The sequence below is a fragment of the Echiichthys vipera genome (genome assembly GCF_963691815.1).
Source record: "Echiichthys vipera genome assembly, chromosome: 17".
Lineage (NCBI taxonomy): Eukaryota > Metazoa > Chordata > Actinopteri > Perciformes > Trachinidae > Echiichthys > Echiichthys vipera.
In genome coordinates, this window is record NC_139842.1 from 14,177,834 (window position 1) to 14,199,049 (window position 21,216).

Consider the following 21,216-nt stretch of genomic DNA (forward strand, 5'->3'; position numbering starts at 1 on the left):
CTTTGCCAAGAAAAAAAAGTCAGGTTGTACTGTAATCTCCTGTCTTGTTGCCTCGACAAATGAGAAACATTGAGCGATGAGGAAGAGACTCATCAGGATCTGGTTGTCTCACCGCCTCGGCTAAGCGGTCTCCTGGGTGAAATCCCAGAGTTGCCCATTTTAACACACTAAGTCGACTTGAACATAAAGAGAAAACTGCAAATTGTGCCATATCATGTTTTGGATAAAATTAGGTGACTCTTAAGGATAAAGCTAGTGGTATTACTTGTGTAATGTTTACAGAAGATAAAATGGGGTAAAAGCTAGGTAGAACACTTTTCTATTTTTAACAAAAGATAAGTTTAAAAAATGTACTTTGCAATGTATGTGCACAAGAAATGAATTACTGTTAATATGATTAAAATCAATGGCACTTAATTTTATCTCAGAGGAAGCCATGGGCATGCATATTATTGCAAATCTATTCCTCTGCATCAACCACACTGTGTACATCAGTCGATTCCAAAGTTCGTGGCAAAAACTAAAACTTCTGTGTAATTTATTGTGTACACTGCAGTAGACAGGCAAGTGAACGCCCTACAGTAGAGTGTACGGGGTGACATCGGCTCCGATACCGGATCAATGAAGCAGAACCAGCATTCCGATCCAGTAATTTCTTTCTTATTAATACCAAACACAGCAATACAGTTACGCCGATCTAGTCACTTTAATTCTATGTTTTGGTTAGGGTTTTATATTACATTTTAAAATATTTGTCTGCAGTGCACTTTGCGTGGAAGTGTTATTTATTTATTTTTGATGCTAATGTACACTTTGTTATTTGTTAATAAATAATATTGAGTACATTTACAGGTCTATCTGTCAATTTGTTACCTTTTTTAACAATGCTAAATGTTTATGTCAAATCTGATGCCTTCACTCACATGGCAAGGTTCATTCAATCATCAGGCGGATCGCTATCGGGTATCGGCCGATACACTCACCCCAGGTATCGGTATCGGACTGGAAAAAACTAGATCGGGACATCTCTAATGGTTGTATGAGGAGTGTATGGCTTCTTAAACCACATCTCAAACACTTTACTTTGGCTGCTGTTATTGTACACAGCCTGTAAAAAAATACATCATGAGAGCATGTCAGAAATATTAAAATCAAAAAAATGAAGCCTACATGTTGAAAGCATTAAAATATCCCCTCCAGACATGTTTAACATAAAATGCTCTTGCAATACCAATTTGTACCTCATATGTTCTTTTTTACAAAAAAACATTTGCTTCCTCTCCTTCAGAATCTGGAATCGATAAATATAAATTGAAATGCTGGACATCATGTGTTTCCGACTTCATTCTCAGTGTATTGCACTGGAGGTTTTAAGTTTCCACAGCACACATTTAGTTGAATGCTGGAACCGAATTGGCTTCCAAACCATTTGTGATGTCACAAATCATGCATGAAGGCCGATCCCTGAAAATGTGATTTTCACTGGACACACGGAAACTTTCCACTTTCAGCAGATGGATGTGAAAACATCCTTCTAGTGTCGAACTCTGCACATACATCATTCTGTACATTGAAACCACAGACTGTATAAAAAATGGACGTAGCCTCTCCGCCGAGGTGCCTTCTCTCAACTTGATCCAATCGTACTCACCTACGGGAGCCGCCATCTTGTCAGACTTTGACTCCGCCTCATTTCCTCCTACCGGAAAAACAGGCATTTATTTGACGTTGGGGGAGGGTGATATGTCCATCTGGCTAACGTATACCTCCGAGGCGAAGTGAGGGCCAGCGCCTAGCTGTCACTCAAGAGGCTGAGCCCCTAATTATTCATAAACTTTAACCTCCAATAGAATAGAAGCTAAAAATTCACAAGAAAAAAATTCACCCCCCTCTCAGTGTTGTCATGGAGATATGACCTAAACATACAGACTATAATGTTTTTTTGTACCAGAGCTTAAACTGGCTCTGAAAAATGGCCTATTTAACATGGGGGTCAATGAGAAATTGCTCTATTATGAATCCTGCCCCTAGTGGACACTGACCGAACTGCAATTTCTGGCACTGACCGTATTGGATCAACCAGGAAGTAGCTGTGGTGGGGGCTTGACCAAAGCTCAAACACTCAACTGTAGGAACATACATCCGAGTGAAGGGGAACCTAATAGGGGTGGTTTGAATATAAATGTTAGGAATACAGTCTCAACAGCCGATTGTAGAAGTTATTCATTATATATTGAACTATGGATACAATATATAACTGCACATATGGTTTATGATAAATTATCAACTTTTAACCAACTTTCATGGGTAAAATTTTTAACTTTTAACTAAAAAAGGCAGAGAACATGTGGAGTATGAGTGGATATTTTGTCAAGGGCTAAACTGTTTACTTCTGTTATCCAGGGTTCTTCTCTCATGTGAGTTCATTTAGAACCAAGGCTGTTCATAGCTCATTATAAATTGTTCACATTTTTAAACTATTTCTTCTGCTGTCTTATCTGAAAATGTCCAACGTGTATGCTATATTTGAAAGACAACAGCCACTTGTAAGAGGTAGCATTCCACACAAACCGTATTACATTTTGCCAGAAGAATGCCAATTTAATTTAAAGTCATGTTTTGACTTCTTCCATTTCCTCATAAGGGTTCGTGGCAAACATTGCTTAAATCTTTCAAAATATATCAACATCAGTTACCCACAATATGGTGGCATTTCATGGGTTATCAAGGGAACCGCACAGCAGGAGTTTTGGAGTGCTTAGAGTCTATAAAAAAAGAAATCAACGCAGAGCTACTGTACAAGTGAAGAGAACAAAGACAACTTCTTACAGCAATACATTCAAAAGACAGGTTAGAGAACTTTGTAAAGTACACAAATCCATACAGAAAAAACACACACACACACACACTGTCACATGCTATTTCAGAGCAAAGTCCAGGACAGGTATACACAGTAGATACCAAGAATATGTTTGTCCTTCCTGCATACCTAAAGCCTTACTAACACTGCAGTAGGCACAGCATGTGCTTTCAGCCGATGCCAGGTTGAACATCAAACCCAAGAATGCCACGTGAATATTGGAGTCCTTTCCAAGTTCTAGTGAAGAGAGAATCGTGAGCTTAGAGAAGACTCTGTAGAGATTGTGAGCAGTGTTCATGTTCTTTTGTAAAGACATGTACAGACTATATTATTGCACAGCAGTCATGTCAAACAGAGAGAGAGAGATCCTTAGACATTCTTCTAACCTCACTAACCTCCGGCAATTCTTTGTGTGTTTATGCAGCAAATACTGACAGTTTCAGAACTTTCTCTTATGTTAGATAATGATGTTTACATAATGCAAACACAAACTGTGTAAAACGGATAATGCTCAATATGACAGTTTTATTAAAATCCCACTCCTGACACATTTTAAAGCATGTTAAAACTACTCTGCTGTGTTTAATATTTTGTTATATTTTCAAACACAGGAAGACAAAAATAACTGAAAAAAACAGGCTGTAGGCACTACTCTTTCTCCCTCATTGGGATTTTCTGCATCTGGCTTCGCCCCGTCCACCACTACTCACGGTTGTACCGCACTAGCTTCTCCCCGGGATTGACGAGCAGGCCTGAGGTGAAAGAGAAGCGCATAAACTTCCTATAAAAGATAACTAAACTCATCAGAGAACCACTTGGGCAGATTGCCGACTTGTGTATGGCTGGTGTGACTTGCTGAGCCCTGCAGGTGGATGGACAGACAAGCTGAGCTGTCTGCCTATGGAGCTAAAGTTAGTGCTCTGCGGGAGTGTACCTATGTTCCGCGGGTCCTATGTATGTTTGTATGTGACCGGGGGACCATGAGACCCTTTTTTTAAGGATCCGATATACCCCGCTTTTCACAGAAAGGGTCCTATGTTCCCCGGTCTGTTGTTTTTTTTCTACAATTAGTGCTGAATTCCATGGCAAATAGGCCTATGTAGACCCTAATCCTACCCCCTAACCCTAACACTGACCTAACCGTAACCTCTAACCCTAACAAAATGCTGAATTAAATCCACGAAGGCAGAGGCGTATGCGATCAGGGAACATAGGACCCAGGGAACATAGGGATGATGAGTCTGGGTGATTGTCTTTTTATAGTGGCTAGTGACAGCTATGATGGCAGCGCATTTTCTCTCTGTACTGACAGTCACTATAGTCAATGTCAGACATTTTAAAGGGTTTAAATGTAAGAAAACCACATTTTTGAGCAGGGGGGGACTTTAAATTGACAGAGCATTTCAAAAGGGGGGAGTTATTATCTCCTCTGTCTTGTGTAAAGAATTAAATAAGTGTCAGATACAGTGAGAATGATAAAGCTGGCCTCTTGTAATCTCTTTATCCACTTCAAGCAACGACATTAAGCGCTACAGCTAATTTATTAGTGGCAGGGATCCAATCACGGGTTCTAGCCACAAGTCATATTGTAACTCATGACCATGAAGAATCTTGAAGAGAGGCCCAAGCCAAGTAAATAAGCACTCCACTGACAGTTTAAGTCTATATTTTGCATCAAGTAAGTTTGTTCTTCTGCACCTTCTGTATTTATGTTGTTTTTTTCAAATGTGAACATAAATACATCAGCAGAAGGAGATTTTGCTCATCCAATAATGGTTCAGAGTCCAACGTATTCATGGGAACCATCGGCTAACAGCTAATATTTCAGAATTTCCATGCAGCCAGCAGATAGCTTGCCTGTGTGTTCTACCTCTTTTGCTCTATTTACCTTTATGCCAGGGGTGGAGAACCCTGCTCCTGGAGGGCCACTGTCCTGCATGTTTTAGGTTTCTCTCTGCTCTAACACACCTGGGTCTAATGATCTGCTTATTATCAAGCAGCTGAAGCTCGTCAGGGGTTAAATAATCATTAGACCCAGGCGTGTTAGAGCAGAGAGAAACCTAAAACATGCGGCCCTCCAGGAGCATGGGTTCCCCATCCCTGCTTTATGCAATCAAAGCCTGCACAAACATGATTGGGCAATACTACAAATGGAAACCAGAATACTCAATCTTGTACAGTTGCCTACAGATTCAGATATCTCTTTAAAAACAGGGAAACTCAACTGTTGGGATACATGCAAAAGAAGGCATCTCCATTGCCATAAATCTTGAATCACCTCTTCTAACATGTGTCATGCTCTTTCCTTTCTCTGCCATGCGAACACGCCTTGCTGTCCGGACCGTGTGGAATGTGAAAGCTAAAGAGGTAGATGAGAGAGTTACTGTTCAGGTTTATCATTTGTAATATTTTTTCATTAACTTGCGATGCAGAAGGCAAATATCAGCAGTTCAGGTGTGCTGTATCCGTAAACAATAATGATAACAACAATATCGATAACAATGCATGCCATGTTATGTGGAGGTAAAATGCCTAGTCAAGAAAACATTCCTTACGCTTTGATAAATGTTTGTAACCAACAGCTTTCACTAATGAAATAGCACAATTTTGTCAGATTCAATCAGGCATGAGGTTTCATGACCCCAAATTCTTCTACTCAGAGAAAAAAACAAGTCACCTTTCATACAGGTTCTCTGTCCTGCCCCCCACCTTCCAACTGTAGTGTCTCCTGCTGCCAGTGCACAACAAATCATTTGCTCGCCAGAGACCAACTATTTACTGTGTTTGTTTGCTTTGCTGTCATCTGCAGCCAGTGTGAGCCCCCTTACTTACTCAGCCAGGCATCAGCCGCTCAACTAACTCGACACAGGCACTGGTTACCACAGCAACCAAGACCCAGACTTATTTGCAAGCTTTAGCTTTTTTTTTTACCAGAAAAACGCCCATTCATTTTAGTGAAGGATAGAAATGAAAGCCCTCAAAATACTGTTGGCAGTGGGTTGTTGTTTCTCCAAATGAAAAAGCAACACATTGTTCAATGTCAAACTTAATGTCAGTGTGGGTTACTTCACTGGTTAGATGGAGAGGATATCAACACTTTTTCAGGGCAGCTTTAAAGCTTTCAGGAAGGATGTTCATGAATTATGGATGTATTGTGTTGCTGACGTCCTCCTTGCAAAATTCAGATTTCCACGCAGCCCTACATAGAGAGAAAACCATGTATCAAGTGTTAAACAAATGAAACATAAAAATACACTTGTTTGTGTCCCAAAGTGGACATCTTTTCAAGTATCCACTGCTTAATTTCTCACCTCCTGTATTTTATTTAATGCATCATTTTTAAAAGGTGAAAGGTGAATACACAGTCTGTTGTATTAGTCACTTTACATCCCAATGGCAATGCTTTACTCCGTGTAAATGTCTTCACCAAAAGGAACATTCAAACCATGTGGGTATGCAGGACAAGTTTACTTCTTTCTGTAGAATAGCATGACAGGTCTGGAGCTCAGAGAAACACTGTGGTTGCCTGCTCAGCGAGCCTACAGTGTGGCCAAGCATCTGCCACAGAGACATAGAGTAACACCAGCCACAGGCACGTTAACTGTAGCCCATGACCCATAAATGTAAGGCCATTGTCCACTGCCAAAGTACTAACTGAAATGTTCTGTGTGTCTCTTTCAGTCTGTGTAATTACAGCTTCACCCTCCACAGTAATTAGGGACTATTTCAACAAGGATGTGGAATGACTCCATCTATTTTTCCTTGTATTTATCCCCTTTTATCTTCCACCCCCACAAAAAAGCATGTTAAGACATTCTATGAAGCAAAGAACAGTCCTATGTTTGCTTTTTTGTGATAGATATTATATTATGTTAATATTAGAATATTTTTGATTGACTTCAAAATCGACCTTCTGTCAGTTCGGCTATGGAGCTTCTTTGCAGTCAATACAGTGTAGCCTTGGATTTAGCACTGAGCATCTGTGGTTTGTCCTTGAAAAAGCAGAGATGAGTAAAAGAAAAGAGAGAATGTCTCTAAACCATCCGCCCCCGGACGTGCAGAGAAGGTGGGTGTGTGGAGCAATAGACCTCTCTCTGCATCGCAGTCAAAGGCACAGGGAACAAATCTGCTGTTCCACTGGCAGTGAATGTTATGATGATATCTCCTGCAGTGCATAATGCAATCTTTTCAAGGCCCCAGGCACCAGCAGGCATAAACTTGTTGAAACACTATATTCTGGAGACAGATGTTCAAGAGCTGAAGTCGTTTAAAATTCCCTTAAATCACATTTTATAAAGAAAGTGTCGCCTGATGTGATATCATGCTAGAATAAAAAAAAAGGTAAATAAAGTGATGTATGGCGTCATCGTTCAAGACCATGTGGCACTTTTTACTGTTTATAGCACTCAGGGCTAGTTTACACTGGACCCCTGATTGTATTTTTGTGACGCATTTTTTACCTTCAATTACGACAGGTTCAACATCTCCCTTTTATTTCTGTCAGAAGCAAAATCCTCCCTCTCACTCGCCTTCAACAGTCCGTCACCAACTGCAAATCTTTTAGTACAATGATGACGGAAACACATAAGAATAATGGCACGTTGTTGCTAAGAGACCACCTTTTCAGATCTCCCACATGAGATTGTGGTGAAACTGTTAGTCCTCTTATCATTATCAGAATATCATTCATTTGAGTGTAGTGAATGCCACGACAATATTGAAACTGAGAGAGAAACCTATTATATAACAGTGATGTCTTTTGGGCAGAAAAACTGCAATTTAGATCAGGGTTTTTTTTTTATCAAACAGCATACTGCAGCAGTATCAGACTCATAACACTATGAAGATCCTTTAACCAGAGAGTATTGAGGATCTAGCTTGATCCGGTTAACGTCAAACATTTATTTTGCCTTCTTCATAAACAGCCATTTGAGAAAATGGCATCCACTGTTTTCCAGGCTGTGTTGACACTTAGGGAGTGGTGCTGCATGGGAAAATGAGTGTTGTCCTGAGGGCTGGTAGAGACGGGACACACCCTTCTATTCCCTTACCTGCCAGGGTGTGTTCAAAACCTGCACCGCATGTATCAGGCAAAGAACGCACAACATTTCCTACGACAAAGACAACTTCTAAAAGTAAAAGTTAGATTGTGCTAAAGGGTGCGTCAACCGCCTCACTTCCAAGCAACCTTCCACCACCTTTAGGATATAAGTTAACTGTGGAAGTTATGGTGGTGATAAATGGTTTCATTATTGATTGATTTTACACCCTATTCTTCTTCAGCCTCTAGTCTGATGAATCTGTTTGTCCACTTCAGTGTGTCCTCTCCCCCACTCGCCAAGTTAGTGCTCAGACTTCATCCATCGACACGTTAAGAGGCTTGACCCAGGGCACCACATCTCTCAGACACCCGGCGACAAGGCCAGCTGGTGGAGATGACAGTGGTGCACACACACACAAACAAACAAACATGCAAGCACAGAGTGTCAGTCTTAAGTATCCACCTCACCCCGCCAGCATGGGGAATGACTATATGCCAATCGCCACGTCTGGAACTGCCTTTCTATGTGAGCGAGGAGAATTGAAGTGAGTCACAGAGGATCAAACTGGGATTGCTGGGTTTTACAGGGTTGACTCCCCTGTTGATTAAGATAAAAGTCATCTCAGAGGACTAAGGAGTGCCTCTGGCCTCCTGAACCAGTGCTCGCAGTGAGATGCTGAATCTCCAGTCTTCCCTTCGCCGTGCTTATTGTCCCAGCCCTGACACGCACACACACACACACACACACACACACACACACACACACACACACACACACACACACACACACACACACACACACACACACACACACACACACACACACACACACACACACACACACACACACACACACACACACACACACACACACACACACACACACACACACACACACACACACACACACACACACACACACACACACACACACACACACACACACACACACACACACACACACACACACACACACACACACACACACACACACACACACACACACACACACACACACACACACACACACACACACACACACACGTCACAGCGGTGCAGTTGCACCCTCTCCAACCCCCCCCCAAATCACCTCCCCCCTGCAATTACTCAGTATCTGTCCGGCTGCTGGCTACAATAACTTTGTAGCCACCGTATGTTTTTAGATCCCCTCTCTCCACTCTTCTTCATAGCAGAATTCTTTATGCATACAAAGCAGATAAACATAATTACTGTCTACCTCTGCTTTCAAATGTGTATCATGGAGAGAAATAGGCAGGGTTACATAGAGGGCAGCTCATGTTGTGAAAGTCACATTTTTATTTCCCCCCCAAGTAAGTGTTAGTGTAACTGGTTGTTGGAGCTTTTCTAACACTTGGAGGGTGCATGACAGTCTGCATATTAATCATCGGCGCAAACAATTAGAGGCTGCATTATAAAACGGTAAAAAAAGCTACAAAAAGTCAAAAGGTACGACACTATGAACATAACTTTAAGGGACACATCATCAACACTGAGACGCCGCACTATGTGAGAAAATAACCATTCATTGTGCCATGATGTCTGTGCAATTAATATGGGGTGAACTCGGGTAAACTGCTAGTGTACTTTTAGATTTTGGATACATTTTTCATCTAATCTAAATACTTATGCGACAAGCCTTGCAGCTCCCTCGATGTGACTGACAAGCCCATGAAATTAAAGTTCCAGTCTGCACTTCACCCTGGGATAAGGTGTCATTCATTTTGCATCCCAACTATAGCAGTAGATATCAGTCTCAAAACATGCTGATCACTGCCTATCCCTATAATGAAACACAGCATAATTTTTAAGATAAAACAAGTGTGCTATTAAGGGTATAAATGCCTTAAACATGCAGACTTCCGTGAAAAATGTATCCTTTTCATCACTGAGATCTGAAATTCAAATTGAACCCATCTTTTTAAATATTAAACGACAAAACTTGTTTTTACACGGTGGGGTGAGAAAGCACCAGGAGTGCCAAATAAGCAGTGACTAATAAATGACACTCTCTGTGACCTCCTAGCATTTTTGACATGAGGTCAGATCCCAAGTGCAGAAGAAGAACTATGTCTCTCCACTCCACTGCACATCAACGTCCCTGGCTGTCAGGACTCTGACGCCGTGCTCTCACCCTCCGAGACACAGCACCACTGCTGGACTTGTGCTTGAGTAAGCAAGACCATGTATTAAGGGACCCAAGGCTTCGGGATCCAGACACCTAGGGTGTTGAATTAACCCACATTAGCAGGTGTAAACACTTGAACAAACCCAGATACAGCATGGCATACAATTCACAACGAAAAGGATACACTGCAAGTTGTGCGGCCAACTCAGGACAGAAATAGCCACCTGAAACATTCACTTCCCTTGTTGGCTCTAAAAGAAGCACCAGTCAGTCTCTGCTCATCTGACCTCCTTTCTGATAGATGTCTATTCCCTTTAGGAGAACTACCATCTAGCCATTTTTGGCCTCCTGTTAGGGGAACTACATCTGATTAAGGGCGTGAGGAAAGTTAAAAGTAGCTTACAATTGAATGGTTATTGTGTGTAAATAATGACCGGGAATATATTGGAAGAGACCTCCTGAGTATCAGTGAGCTCTTATCAGAATAGAAACATGATCACAAGACACAGGTGTGGAGCCCTCATAGCATGAAGTTTTGTTAGCATTCCCTCAGTGGGTGCCTGTGACTCTGGAACATGGCAAAGATAGTGGATCAAAGCCTGGACTAAGGTTAACTGCATTACATTCCAATCCTTGAATACATGATTTGTCTATTAGTTCCAGTTTACAGTTAATAATAATCAATTCAATGTTTCTGTCATGTATAAAGCATTATGAAATATCCCTGCCTTAACCCGTTCTCTTTGTTTTACATCATTGCAGATTATATGCATTTAAGTTTTGGACCTGGTGGACACATGCTATTTGAAGACATTATTTTGGGATCTGAGAAAGTATGCTGGACATATATTGTACAGTTTTCTGCCAATGTATAGATAAAACGATCACATAATCCAGACAATACTCTTCCCAACAAGACTGAGGCTTAACTTCTGCATGCAAAGTCCACACCGGTTTTTAGGCAGAACAGGTTTGAATGTTGAAATCCCTATGGGGCAAATGTTTACCTGTTGCAACAGATAAGCCCAACCTTCTCTGCCAGTCAAACACCGACTTCTGGAATGCAATATGTTCCCATTTCGGCATGAAAACTAGGCTATAGAAATCCACTGGTGCTTTACAGTAGGAGTACTCTACACCCTATCAGAGCACTAGGTGGACTATAGGAATACAATAGACCTACATGGAAAACACTGAATGAATAAGTGACCGTTTTTTATTTGTATTTTTTTTTTGTGATAGTTAAGTGTTGCCCTAACTGTCGCGTTGTTCAACTACTAATGAAAAAACCCAACTGCGCTGCTGCCTCTCCCTAAAGAGATTATCGAAGAAAAAACGAGTATCTGGATGCGTCTAATTCAATTCATGGTGGAATTAGAGCGCGTGCCTTGCATCTGAACTTATATGACGATAAGCACCTAAAAAACTTTACTCATCAGTTAAACCTTACCTTGTAAACGTTTTCCGTCATGCGGTGAACCTCGTCGGTGCGAGACATCGTGAAATCTTCAGCCAGGACCATAAACGGTCTTTTCCTTCAAATGTGTATCCGCGTAAAATAAGGGGAACGGGTAAAATACACGAGTTTGATCAGACAATAGGCGAGGCAACGCGCCCGTGAGGGTGAAACGATACTGCGCTCCCGAAACCCCACTCCAACTAAACACACCTTCCCTCTCCACAGCTGACAGCCCGGTGCTGCCTTCACCGACTCCTCGACGGTGTAGTTTTTCACAGTCTCAGATGCGCAGTAGAAGCGTTTGGGGAAAACATGCAGTCAAACACCAAAAAGGCCCCTTAAAATGTCGCATGTCATGTGAAATATCATATACAAGTTGCCCCACTGCTAGGCGTGCCAGGAGATATTCGAGAATTGAATTGGTCGCTAAACACTACAGAAACAACATGACCGCGGCTTGAAAAATATTAAAGGTTGATAATAAATGTAAGCATTGTATAATAATTATAATGATATATAGGTGTAGGTACATAGATTAAAAGAGGACGTTTGTTCACTTCGCTCAAAGCATAAATACAATATTTCCCACAGCAATAGAACGCAGCACCACTTCAAGTGCCTTTGGTTCACGCCCCCCATTTTTCTGTACCAATTGAGCTCCTCCATCTCTATAGATACATGCAGAGGCAAATGTGTTTATTTACAAATAACATGTAATATTTAAATACTGATTTGGCCCCGGTAAAAGTATATATTTGCCTTTCTACTTCTAGTGTGTTACTGTATTATGAGCTTAGAAGACAGCTCTAATATTTGCATCCATCTAAAACAATTACCTGTTAGGCAAACACTACACAAGGTGATTAAGTACAGAATGAGAGACTGTCATTTTGCCTTCACAGCAAAAGAGCAAATCAGCCCAGTTTGTTTTCCCCTCAGGCATCATTTGAGCAAAGAATGGCTGCTCTAAATTAAACCAGCCTAGACAAAAATATATAAAAGACAGATTTACAGGTACCATACCAGCATGGTAGATATGTTCGGCCTCTGCCCATAAAGCATTTTTGCATACTGCTGCTATCATCTGATCAACCTAGTCAATGATGTGCAGTACAGTTGTCCCCGTAAAAGTTTATCTTCTTCCTGTTTACAAAACAACATTTTATGTATACAATTGCATTGCATAAATCTGTAAGGGAGTCATTCTCTGACTGTTAGTAACACCCTAGGTGATGTTTTTCTCACAGTGGATAATTTATGTTAGCTCCATTGTACATGCCAATTAGAGTCTAAGTGCCCACTTAGTGTAGAATTGTAAATACTATACAGGCTTTCTTGTCTAAACACCCCCGACATATCACCAACATTAGCTTTCTACTTTCTGTCAACAACCACACCGACTTTACTGATGGGATGTGAATGAACACACCTGTTTTGTGTACTGTTGAGTCAAAAAAAAAAAAAAAACTAGCAAGGAGCGCCCCCTTCTGGAGAAAGCATGATACATAAGCTGAAAATGGGAACAAAATACAATATTCAACAATAAATCCATAAAGCCTTACTTGTTTTAATGTTTTTCAAAAGCCAAGAAAACATACTGTTGCCATAGCTCACTTTAATATGGAAAACAACTGAAATGAATGTTTAAAACATCTAAAGATGTCCTTTCAGTTCCAATGCGACTTTGCTTTGCTAATCCAAGTCAGACACAGAGACAGAGACCATTTCACTTCCTTTATGTAGATACTTCAGGGGAGCAGTGAACCAGAGTGCTGAAAGTGTGAATCCTGTAAAACTTTCACCTCCTCCCAATTAAAGATAAAATAGTAAAAAATTGTACCCATCAGTACAAAGACAGTCTACTCCCAACCACAAATGGGCTCTGTTAGGCTGCCAACATTTCTCTGTCTGGCTTGTTCTTTGCTCCGCTCCTCTCTAGAAAAGAAAGTCAAAGAAAAGCAAATATGATCAGTCTGGCATCAATTACTGTAGAAATATATCAAGTATGTGAGGAATGCTTTCGTGACGTGAAATAAGAAAAACAAACATACCTGGCTCAGCCTTAGCTGCCTCTGGGACTTCTGGTATTGGCTCAGTGGGGACCTCTGGAAGTGCTACATCTTCCCCCTGTTTCAGGAGAAAGGTCAGAGTAATAATACATTTGTAACAGTGAAGGTTACAAAGAGCTAAAGCTGAAAACATGTTTTTAGTACCTAAAAATTCTCAGACATTTTTGGCGATGCAAGATTCAGGCCTTTTTTACGCTTTCTCTAAAGACCACTCATACCACACTTCAAGTCACATAATAAGAAGAGGCAAATTGTTCAACCTGAACTTGTTTGATGGTGCATCCAAAACATTTGTAGATAAACTGCTAATAGGAATATACTGTTGCTTGCTGCCTTTCTGTAAAATTGAAAGCACTTTAAGTGTTTAAGTGTGAAACATAATAATTTGTGTAGTTTGATAGGATTGACAGTGTGTGTCATTTGGAATAGTAATTAGTCCACAAAGGAAATGAATTCATATCCATAACTGTTTCAATTATACAGCCTATTATTACACACAAATAATGATCCTGCGGCTTCTAAATTCGCTGGATGTATTCCTCTCCTCAAGACAAAGATATTGTAGGCTACAAATCTGGTCAGAATACCAACATGCAGTTTGGGTATGAAATCCACACTTGACTCAACTTCCAATCCAGGCAAGAACAACAATGCCCATCATAGCTGTGTAGTTACACCAGGCCTTAGCATGTGTAGACTCTATTATCAGATTCTGCATGGGAAAGCAGAATTTGTAGGCACCGACCTGAGTGATAGCTTCCAGCTCTGCTAAAACCTCGTCCTCATCCTCCTGTGTCAGGGATCCAGCCAGCATTTCATCTATTTGCTGCAGGAGCAAATAATGTGTTAGCTGACAGCACATTGACAGCTCAGTGTTTTGCTGACTTACTATAAACACGGACAATTATCCACATATAATGTCTAGGAAAGTTCAGATTTAACCAGTCTGCATCCTGTGTAAACATATGGTGTTTTGTAATGTGAAATAATTATTAAAGTAGGTATTAGTTGAATACAATAAAAGCATTTTTCAAACGTAATCAAGAACACCATTAGTTAGAGTGTAATTTTACTTCACATTAAAGGACCCATATCAATCTAATTTTCAAGTTCATAGTACTAAAACATGTTTACATGCTTTAATGTTCAAAAACGCAACATTTTGGTCGTACTGTTTGCCTAAATATTGTTGTCAGTGTTTCTGGATCTTCCACATCTAGGAGATCTCTGCACTGCCATTGCAGCCTGAGAATGACTATACTCTATCCTCTTACCTTTCCTACAGTATAGTATAATTGTGACATCACAACCATACAGAGGTCCTGACGGCTCATTTAAAGGAACAGTTTCTGAATTCGGGCTGTAGGTATTTCTCTGTTGATTGAGCATTTTGATACTTTCACACTATTTACATAACACGTTGAACTGCTTGATAATTCAAAGTAATTTTTGAAATATGGAAACTTTAAGCTTGTACAGATTATAAGCATCTACTATACTGGTTTTAATATACAATTATAGGAAAAATTGAAGAAAGAAATGTAAAGGTGTGTGAATGACATTGAGCAGACATTTACCCTTAGATATTCAATTGATTCCTGGGTCTCATCCAGGATTCTTTCCACATCTTCAATTGACATGATCTGTCACAAACAAGAAAAGGAGGGAAGCCCATATTACAAAGTGAATGTCAAGTGTTTTCTAGTGAATTTTCCTGAGCAAGGTCTACACTGTATCTAAGGATGTGCAGCAGTCACACCGCTGTAGTCAAGGCTTTGGATCTTAATCCCTTAATCTTCAAAGAATGTGCACCAGCTATGTTAACAAAAACCATACACCTTCTCTGCTGCTAAATTCTCACCAAAGGATCACATTAAAAAATAAATTGCGATTGTTGAAGTATACACTCACATATCTAAGGGGGAGGGGAGGGGGGGGGGGGGTATTATAACATGGATGTGAAAGACATTTTTGCTAAACACAAAAGGTGGGAAAGAAGCATGACAGCATATCTACCTGGTGCATACTCTCCAGACATTCATTGCCAACCTTAAGCCCCTCGATAACTTTCATCTCAATCTGCATGAACTCAATATCTTGAACCTGTTGACAAATATGAGCATGTAAAGACACTGAATTGCAAAATTACAGACGTGCAGTACAAACAAACAAAACAAATTGAAAATATTTATAGAAAATCAAAAATAATATCCTGCTTTAATTCTCTCAAACAACATTGAGTACATAGTGACTCATTCTGTTATACAGTGGGTACGGAAAGTATTCAGACCCCCTTAAATTTTTTACTCTTTGTTAAATTGCAGCCATGTGCTAAAATCATTTAAGTTCATTTTTTTTCCTTTTAATGTACACACAGCACCCCATATTGACAGAAAAACACAGAATTGTAGACATTTTTACAGATTTATTAAAAAAGAAAAACTGAAATATCACATGGACATAAGTATTCAGACCCTTTGCTGTGACACTTGTATATTTACCTCAGGTACTGTCCATTTCTTCTGATCATCCATGAGATGGTTCTACACCTTCATTGGAGTCCAGCTGTGTTTAATTCTAATGATTGGACTTGATTAAGGAAGCCACACACCTGTCTATATAAGACCTTACAGCTCACAGTGCATGTCAGAGCAGATGAGAATCATGAGGTCGAAGGAACTGCCTGAAGAGCTCAGAGACAGAATTGTGGCAAGGCACAGATCTGGCCATGGATACAAAAAAATTTCTGCTGCACTTAAAGTTCCCAAGAGCACAGTGGCCTCCATAATCCTTAAATGGAAGACGTATGGGATGACAAGAACTCTTCCAAGAGCTGGCCGTCCAACCAAACTGAGCAATCGGGGGAGAAGAGCCTTGGTGAGAGAGGTAAAGAAGAACCCAAAGATCACAGTGGCTGAACTCCAGAGATGCAGTGAGGAGATGGGAGAAAGTTCAAGAAAGTCAACCATCACTGCAGCCCTCCACCAGTCAGGGCTTTATGGCAGAGTGGCCCGACGGAAGCCTCTCCTCAGAGTAAGACACATGAAAGCCCGCATAGAATTTGCCAAAAAACACATGAAGGACTCCCAGACTATGATAAATAAGATTCTCTGGTCTGATGAGACAAAGATAGAACTTTTTGGCCTTAATTCTAAGCGGTATGTGTGGAGAAAACCAGGCACCGCTCATCACCTGCCCAACACCATCCCTACAGTCAAGTGTGGTGGTGGGAGCATCATGCTGTGGGGGTGTTTTGCAGCTGCAGGGACAGGACGACTGGTTGCAATTGAAGGAAAGATGAATGCGGCCAAGTACAGAGATATCCTGGACGAAAACCTTTTCCAGAGTGCTATGGACCTCAGACTGGGCCGACGGTTCACCTTCCAACAAGACAATGACCCTAAGCACACAGCTAAAATGACGAAGGAGTGGCTTCGGAACAACTCTGTGACTGTTCTTGAATGGCCCAGCCAGAGCCCTGACTTGAACCCAATTGAGCATCTCTGGAGAGACCTCAAAATGGCTGTCCACCAACGTTCACCATCCAACCTGACAGAACTGGAGAGGATCTGCAAGGAGGAATGGCAGAGGATCCCCAAATCCAGGTGTGAAAAACTAGTTGCATCATTCCCAAGAAGACTCACGGCTGTATTAGCTCAAAAGGGTGCTTCCACTCAATACTGAGCAAAGGGTCTGAATACTTATGTCCATGTGATATTTCAGTTTTTCTTTTTTAATAAATCTGTAAAAATGTCTACAATTCTGTGTTTTTCTGTCAATATGGGGTGCTGTGTGTACATTAATGAGGAAAAAAATGAACTTAAATGATTTTAGCACATGGCTGCAATTTAACAAAGAGTAAAAAATTTAAGGGGGTCTGAATACTTTCCGTACCCACTGTATATGGCATCCCAACACCTGATACTGACAGCACCAATCATATTCTACACATTTTTGCAGCTCCGGTTTAGCTTTAATTTAAAAAAACAAAACAATGGTTAAGCGGAAAATGGGAAAGCAGACGTTTGGAAGATTTAACCTATTTTCTTTTAATATTTCATATCACATGGACTCCTCTTTGCTCTTTAAAACAAAGGCATACAGCATAATCAAAACTTACCATGCACTCCAGGTTTGAAATCTGATTTTCAGTCTTGTCTAGTAGCTGATCCTGATATCGTTTTTTCTTAAGAAGCAGCAGTGCTTTTCTGCAAAAATACATAAAAAAGAAAAACATGATAAAGCAAAGGATGTGTTCTTCTAAGGAATTATTTAAGTGTGTATTGCATGTAGAATACATTAGGCTAGTTTATGCCATTCTACCAAAGGAGGAGTCTGCACAGCATGAGATTTTAAAAAGTGTCAATATATATGTGAAGTCCAGCTGTTTTTGAATCAAAATCGACCTACAATGTCCCTAATTAGGACACAACAAATAAATGAAAGAACTGCAGTTCAAAGTTGCACTTTTTTCTTATATGTATCATTTTTAATTGATAACTGCTTGTCCCTGACAGGGTCGCGGGGGGGCTGGATCCCAGCTGACATCAGGCGTGAGGCGGGGTGCACCCTGGACAGGACGCCAGTCTATCAGAGGGCACATAGAGACAAACAGAGACAGACAACCATTCACACTCACATTCACACCTACGGGCAATTTAGAATCATCAATTAAACTAACATGTGCATGTCTTTAGACTGTGGGAGGAAGCCGCAGAACCCGGAGAAAACCCACAAAGACACGGGGAGAACATGCAAACTCCACACAGAAGGGCCCCAGCCTGGATTCGAACCCTCTTGCTGTGAGGCGACCGTGCTAACCATCACACCGCCGTGCCGCCCCTAATTGACAACATTTACTTTTTAAATTATTGCCTGCCTTCATAGTAGTGTGACTACATAACAGATACTATTGTTGCAGATCTGAACTGATCTTTCTGAACTGTCTTTTTTTTTAATGCTTACTCTTTCCTGCCATCTTTTATCAGCTGTTTTGCCAGTAGTCGCTCTTTCTCCAATTGTAGGGTGATTCTCTTTTGGTACTGCTTCAGCTTATCTCTCTGCTGCTTCAATTGCTGGGGGAAAAGCACAGTCAGATATATTTTAAAGTAACAATATTGCCTATATGTACTATATAGATTAGTAGAAAAAAAAGTAACATATAAAATCTAGCCAAATTACTAAATTGAATTACCAGAGAAATAGACACAACCTACAAAAGCCTAACATCAAGGGTGTGTAAATCCTAGCCTATGGTGTAAATGCAAATTATTTTCTCACTATTTTATATTTGCTAACAATACGTTGCATTGATGTTAATGTACATTTTCAGACATATTTTTGAAAAAGAAATTGTCGGACACCCTGCAGTTACACTGCAGACTCCCTGTTGAGGATCTCTGAGCTAAGCTATATGGTTGTTTTGTACCACACTGCAATGCACAGGGGGTACTGTTTATCACTGTGTTAGACTTCATCATAACACACAGACAAATATCCGACAACAGTTTACTTGTCCTCACAAAGGACTTTTGTCTAACGCTGAATTAGCAGAACATACTATATGCTTAAAAAACATAGGTTTACATGTTGCCTAGTAGCCACAGCGCTGTGCAGCCAGCTAACAGTTTGCCTTCATGTAACGGGACAAAGCTGCTGCTACAACCGCTACCAGCTCACCAAGACGGCTTTGTCTTGTTCCGTTACACGCGAAGGTTGACTCTTTCTCCCAAAAACGGTTCCCATTATTTAGCCACATCCCCACCACATCCCCCTTCATCAACAGACACAGTATTATTTAGTATAGAACATTGTTGGCATGATAACAAACAGCCTATAACGGCTAGCACGCTAACTGACTACCACCATGTCCGCAGTTGTTTCTCCCCCCCACAGTTTCCTACGGCAAGCGAGGCAAGACATTAGAGCTACGGTCTAGTTGGCTTCACTCTAGTTTGGACAAATATATCAGTGGCAGCACCCTGATAGAGCAGCCTTATGACAACTGTCATGATATATTATGTGATGTTCAGCAATAATAATCTACCAGCCGTAAGCATGACCCACAGGCGGGGGAAACAGGGTACAGCATCACACTCCCCGGGGATCCAGGATCAGCACCTTGGACAGCGATCGATGACCCAACTTAGCTGAACAGGAAGACAGGATGATGCTACACTGTTCATTCATAGTGTTCAATAGTTATCACAGCAAAACATAATATTAGAGTATATTTGGACTGTTCCAGTTTGCCATGGTTTTGTGTTTAATCAGAATATTTAATACGTATTTGAAAAATATGCTCAAGTCTGTTGAACTGATTTTATTTAATTGTGCAGAAAGTATAATTGTAAAATGTGTTTATATTGCTATGCTGAAATGATAGCAATATAGATAGATGGATAAAATAGCAGTGGTGTAAAGTACCTAAGTACATTTACTGAAGTACTGTACTAAAGTACAATTTTAAAGTGCAGTACTTTACTTGAGTAATTCCATTTTATGCTACTTATACTTCTAGTCCACTTAATTTCAGAAGAGATATTGTATTGATTTGTTAGTTACTTTACAGATTCAGATTAGTAATACAAAATATTATCGGCCAATTAAATAACATATGTTTTAGATTAAGCTACACAGACAGTAGTGTATAAAGTAAATCGAATTAGCCCGAACTTCATCAGCTGCAATATTAAAGTGATATTTACATTAACCTGCCGAAAATATATATTTTAATAATATACTATTCTAAAATGTCTGTAATGAGTACTTTGCACTTTAAATACATTTGATGATGCTAATACTTTTAGACTTTTACGTTACAATTTGAATGTAGGACTTCTACTTGTAACAGAGAGGACACTGCTATTAGCCTGGTGTTCTTCAAGACATAGCTGTCACTACATCTCTCGTAAACTTATTTGCAAGATTTTTTATAGAATGGAGACACATTTTCTACCTTTTTTTACGTAAAAAATGTCCGGGACACTCAAAAACCAACTTATCACATTAGCCTACTGCAGGTCATTCTGAGCTATAAGAATATGAGCAAAATATTAAACAATAAAAAGTTCCATCATAATTAGTACACAGAAAAGAAGGACACAACAAAACGTCTGAATACAGCATTTAAGGTCAAACATTAGTTTAGTATAATACATTATCCAACACAGAAAACAGCAGATTTCTTCAACATTGAAGAGAACAATTGCTTATGCACAAGATTCTGAGGGTAGCTGGATCTGAGATCAAACTTTTTCGCAAATTCAGTTCATCTGTTTCATAGCACAGTGATACATGCCTGGAAATTAATCATATCCCATTATGTTGTGCTTATTTAGTGCAGTGTGTAAATCCCCCTCATGCAACTGCTCTGCAAATGTAGCAAAAACAATAATAAACCCATCAGTTACAACTACAATATTTGACTCATCCCCGATCAGCAGGTCATATATTGAGTACAGAATGAGAACTCGAGAACTCGTGGCAGTTACCTAGAAAGTGAGAAATAAAATTGATTACAAATATCAACTTAGTAGCATCTTTGGCTCTTCACAACAAAACCACAATATTTTATATGGTTTTTAGTTTGTTATTATTTAGAAAAGTTGAAAACATGGTGTTTAATTTAATTTAATTTAG

The 21,216-nt window shown here is 40.1% G+C and overlaps 2 protein-coding genes across 2 annotated transcripts in view; both read right to left on the bottom strand.

Annotated features, from left to right (window-relative positions):
* baiap2a (BAR/IMD domain containing adaptor protein 2a) overlaps window positions 1-11,695 on the bottom strand; it is a 56,666-nt gene extending 44,971 nt beyond the window's left edge. The window contains exon 1 of the mRNA XM_083931000.1: window positions 11,498-11,695. Within this exon, the coding sequence (XP_083787126.1) occupies window positions 11,498-11,569 (72 nt within the window). The 5' untranslated portion in view covers window positions 11,570-11,695. The remainder of the gene's footprint in view (window positions 1-11,497) is intronic.
* A 1,423-nt stretch (window positions 11,696-13,118) lies between these two features.
* LOC310959531 (charged multivesicular body protein 6-like) lies at window positions 13,119-19,388 on the bottom strand. Its single transcript, XM_083930906.1, has 8 exons — window positions 19,255-19,388; window positions 18,541-18,650; window positions 17,696-17,783; window positions 15,592-15,678; window positions 15,153-15,218; window positions 14,321-14,401; window positions 13,558-13,633; window positions 13,119-13,441 (listed from the first exon to the last, which is right to left on the bottom strand). The coding sequence occupies exons 1-8, from the start codon at window positions 19,318-19,320 to the stop codon at window positions 13,392-13,394; spliced, it is 624 nt and encodes a 207-aa protein (XP_083787032.1). The 5' UTR covers window positions 19,321-19,388; the 3' UTR covers window positions 13,119-13,391.
* Between the last annotated feature and the right edge of the window lie 1,828 nt (window positions 19,389-21,216).

Bases quoted from the DNA above. Each gene is read 5' to 3' on its own strand.
- LOC310959531 (XM_083930906.1), bottom strand. From the start codon at position 19,320: ATGGGAACCGTTTTTGGGAGAAAGAGTCAACCTTCGCGTGTAACGGAA. The intron at 15,219-15,591 runs GTAGATATGCTG...TGTTTGTGACAG, and splicing joins GTCTGGAGAGTATGCACCAG to ATCATGTCAATTGAAGATGT. The intron at 13,634-14,320 runs GTCGGTGCCTAC...CTCCTGAAACAG, and splicing joins AGCTGGAAGCTATCACTCAG to GGGGAAGATGTAGCACTTCC.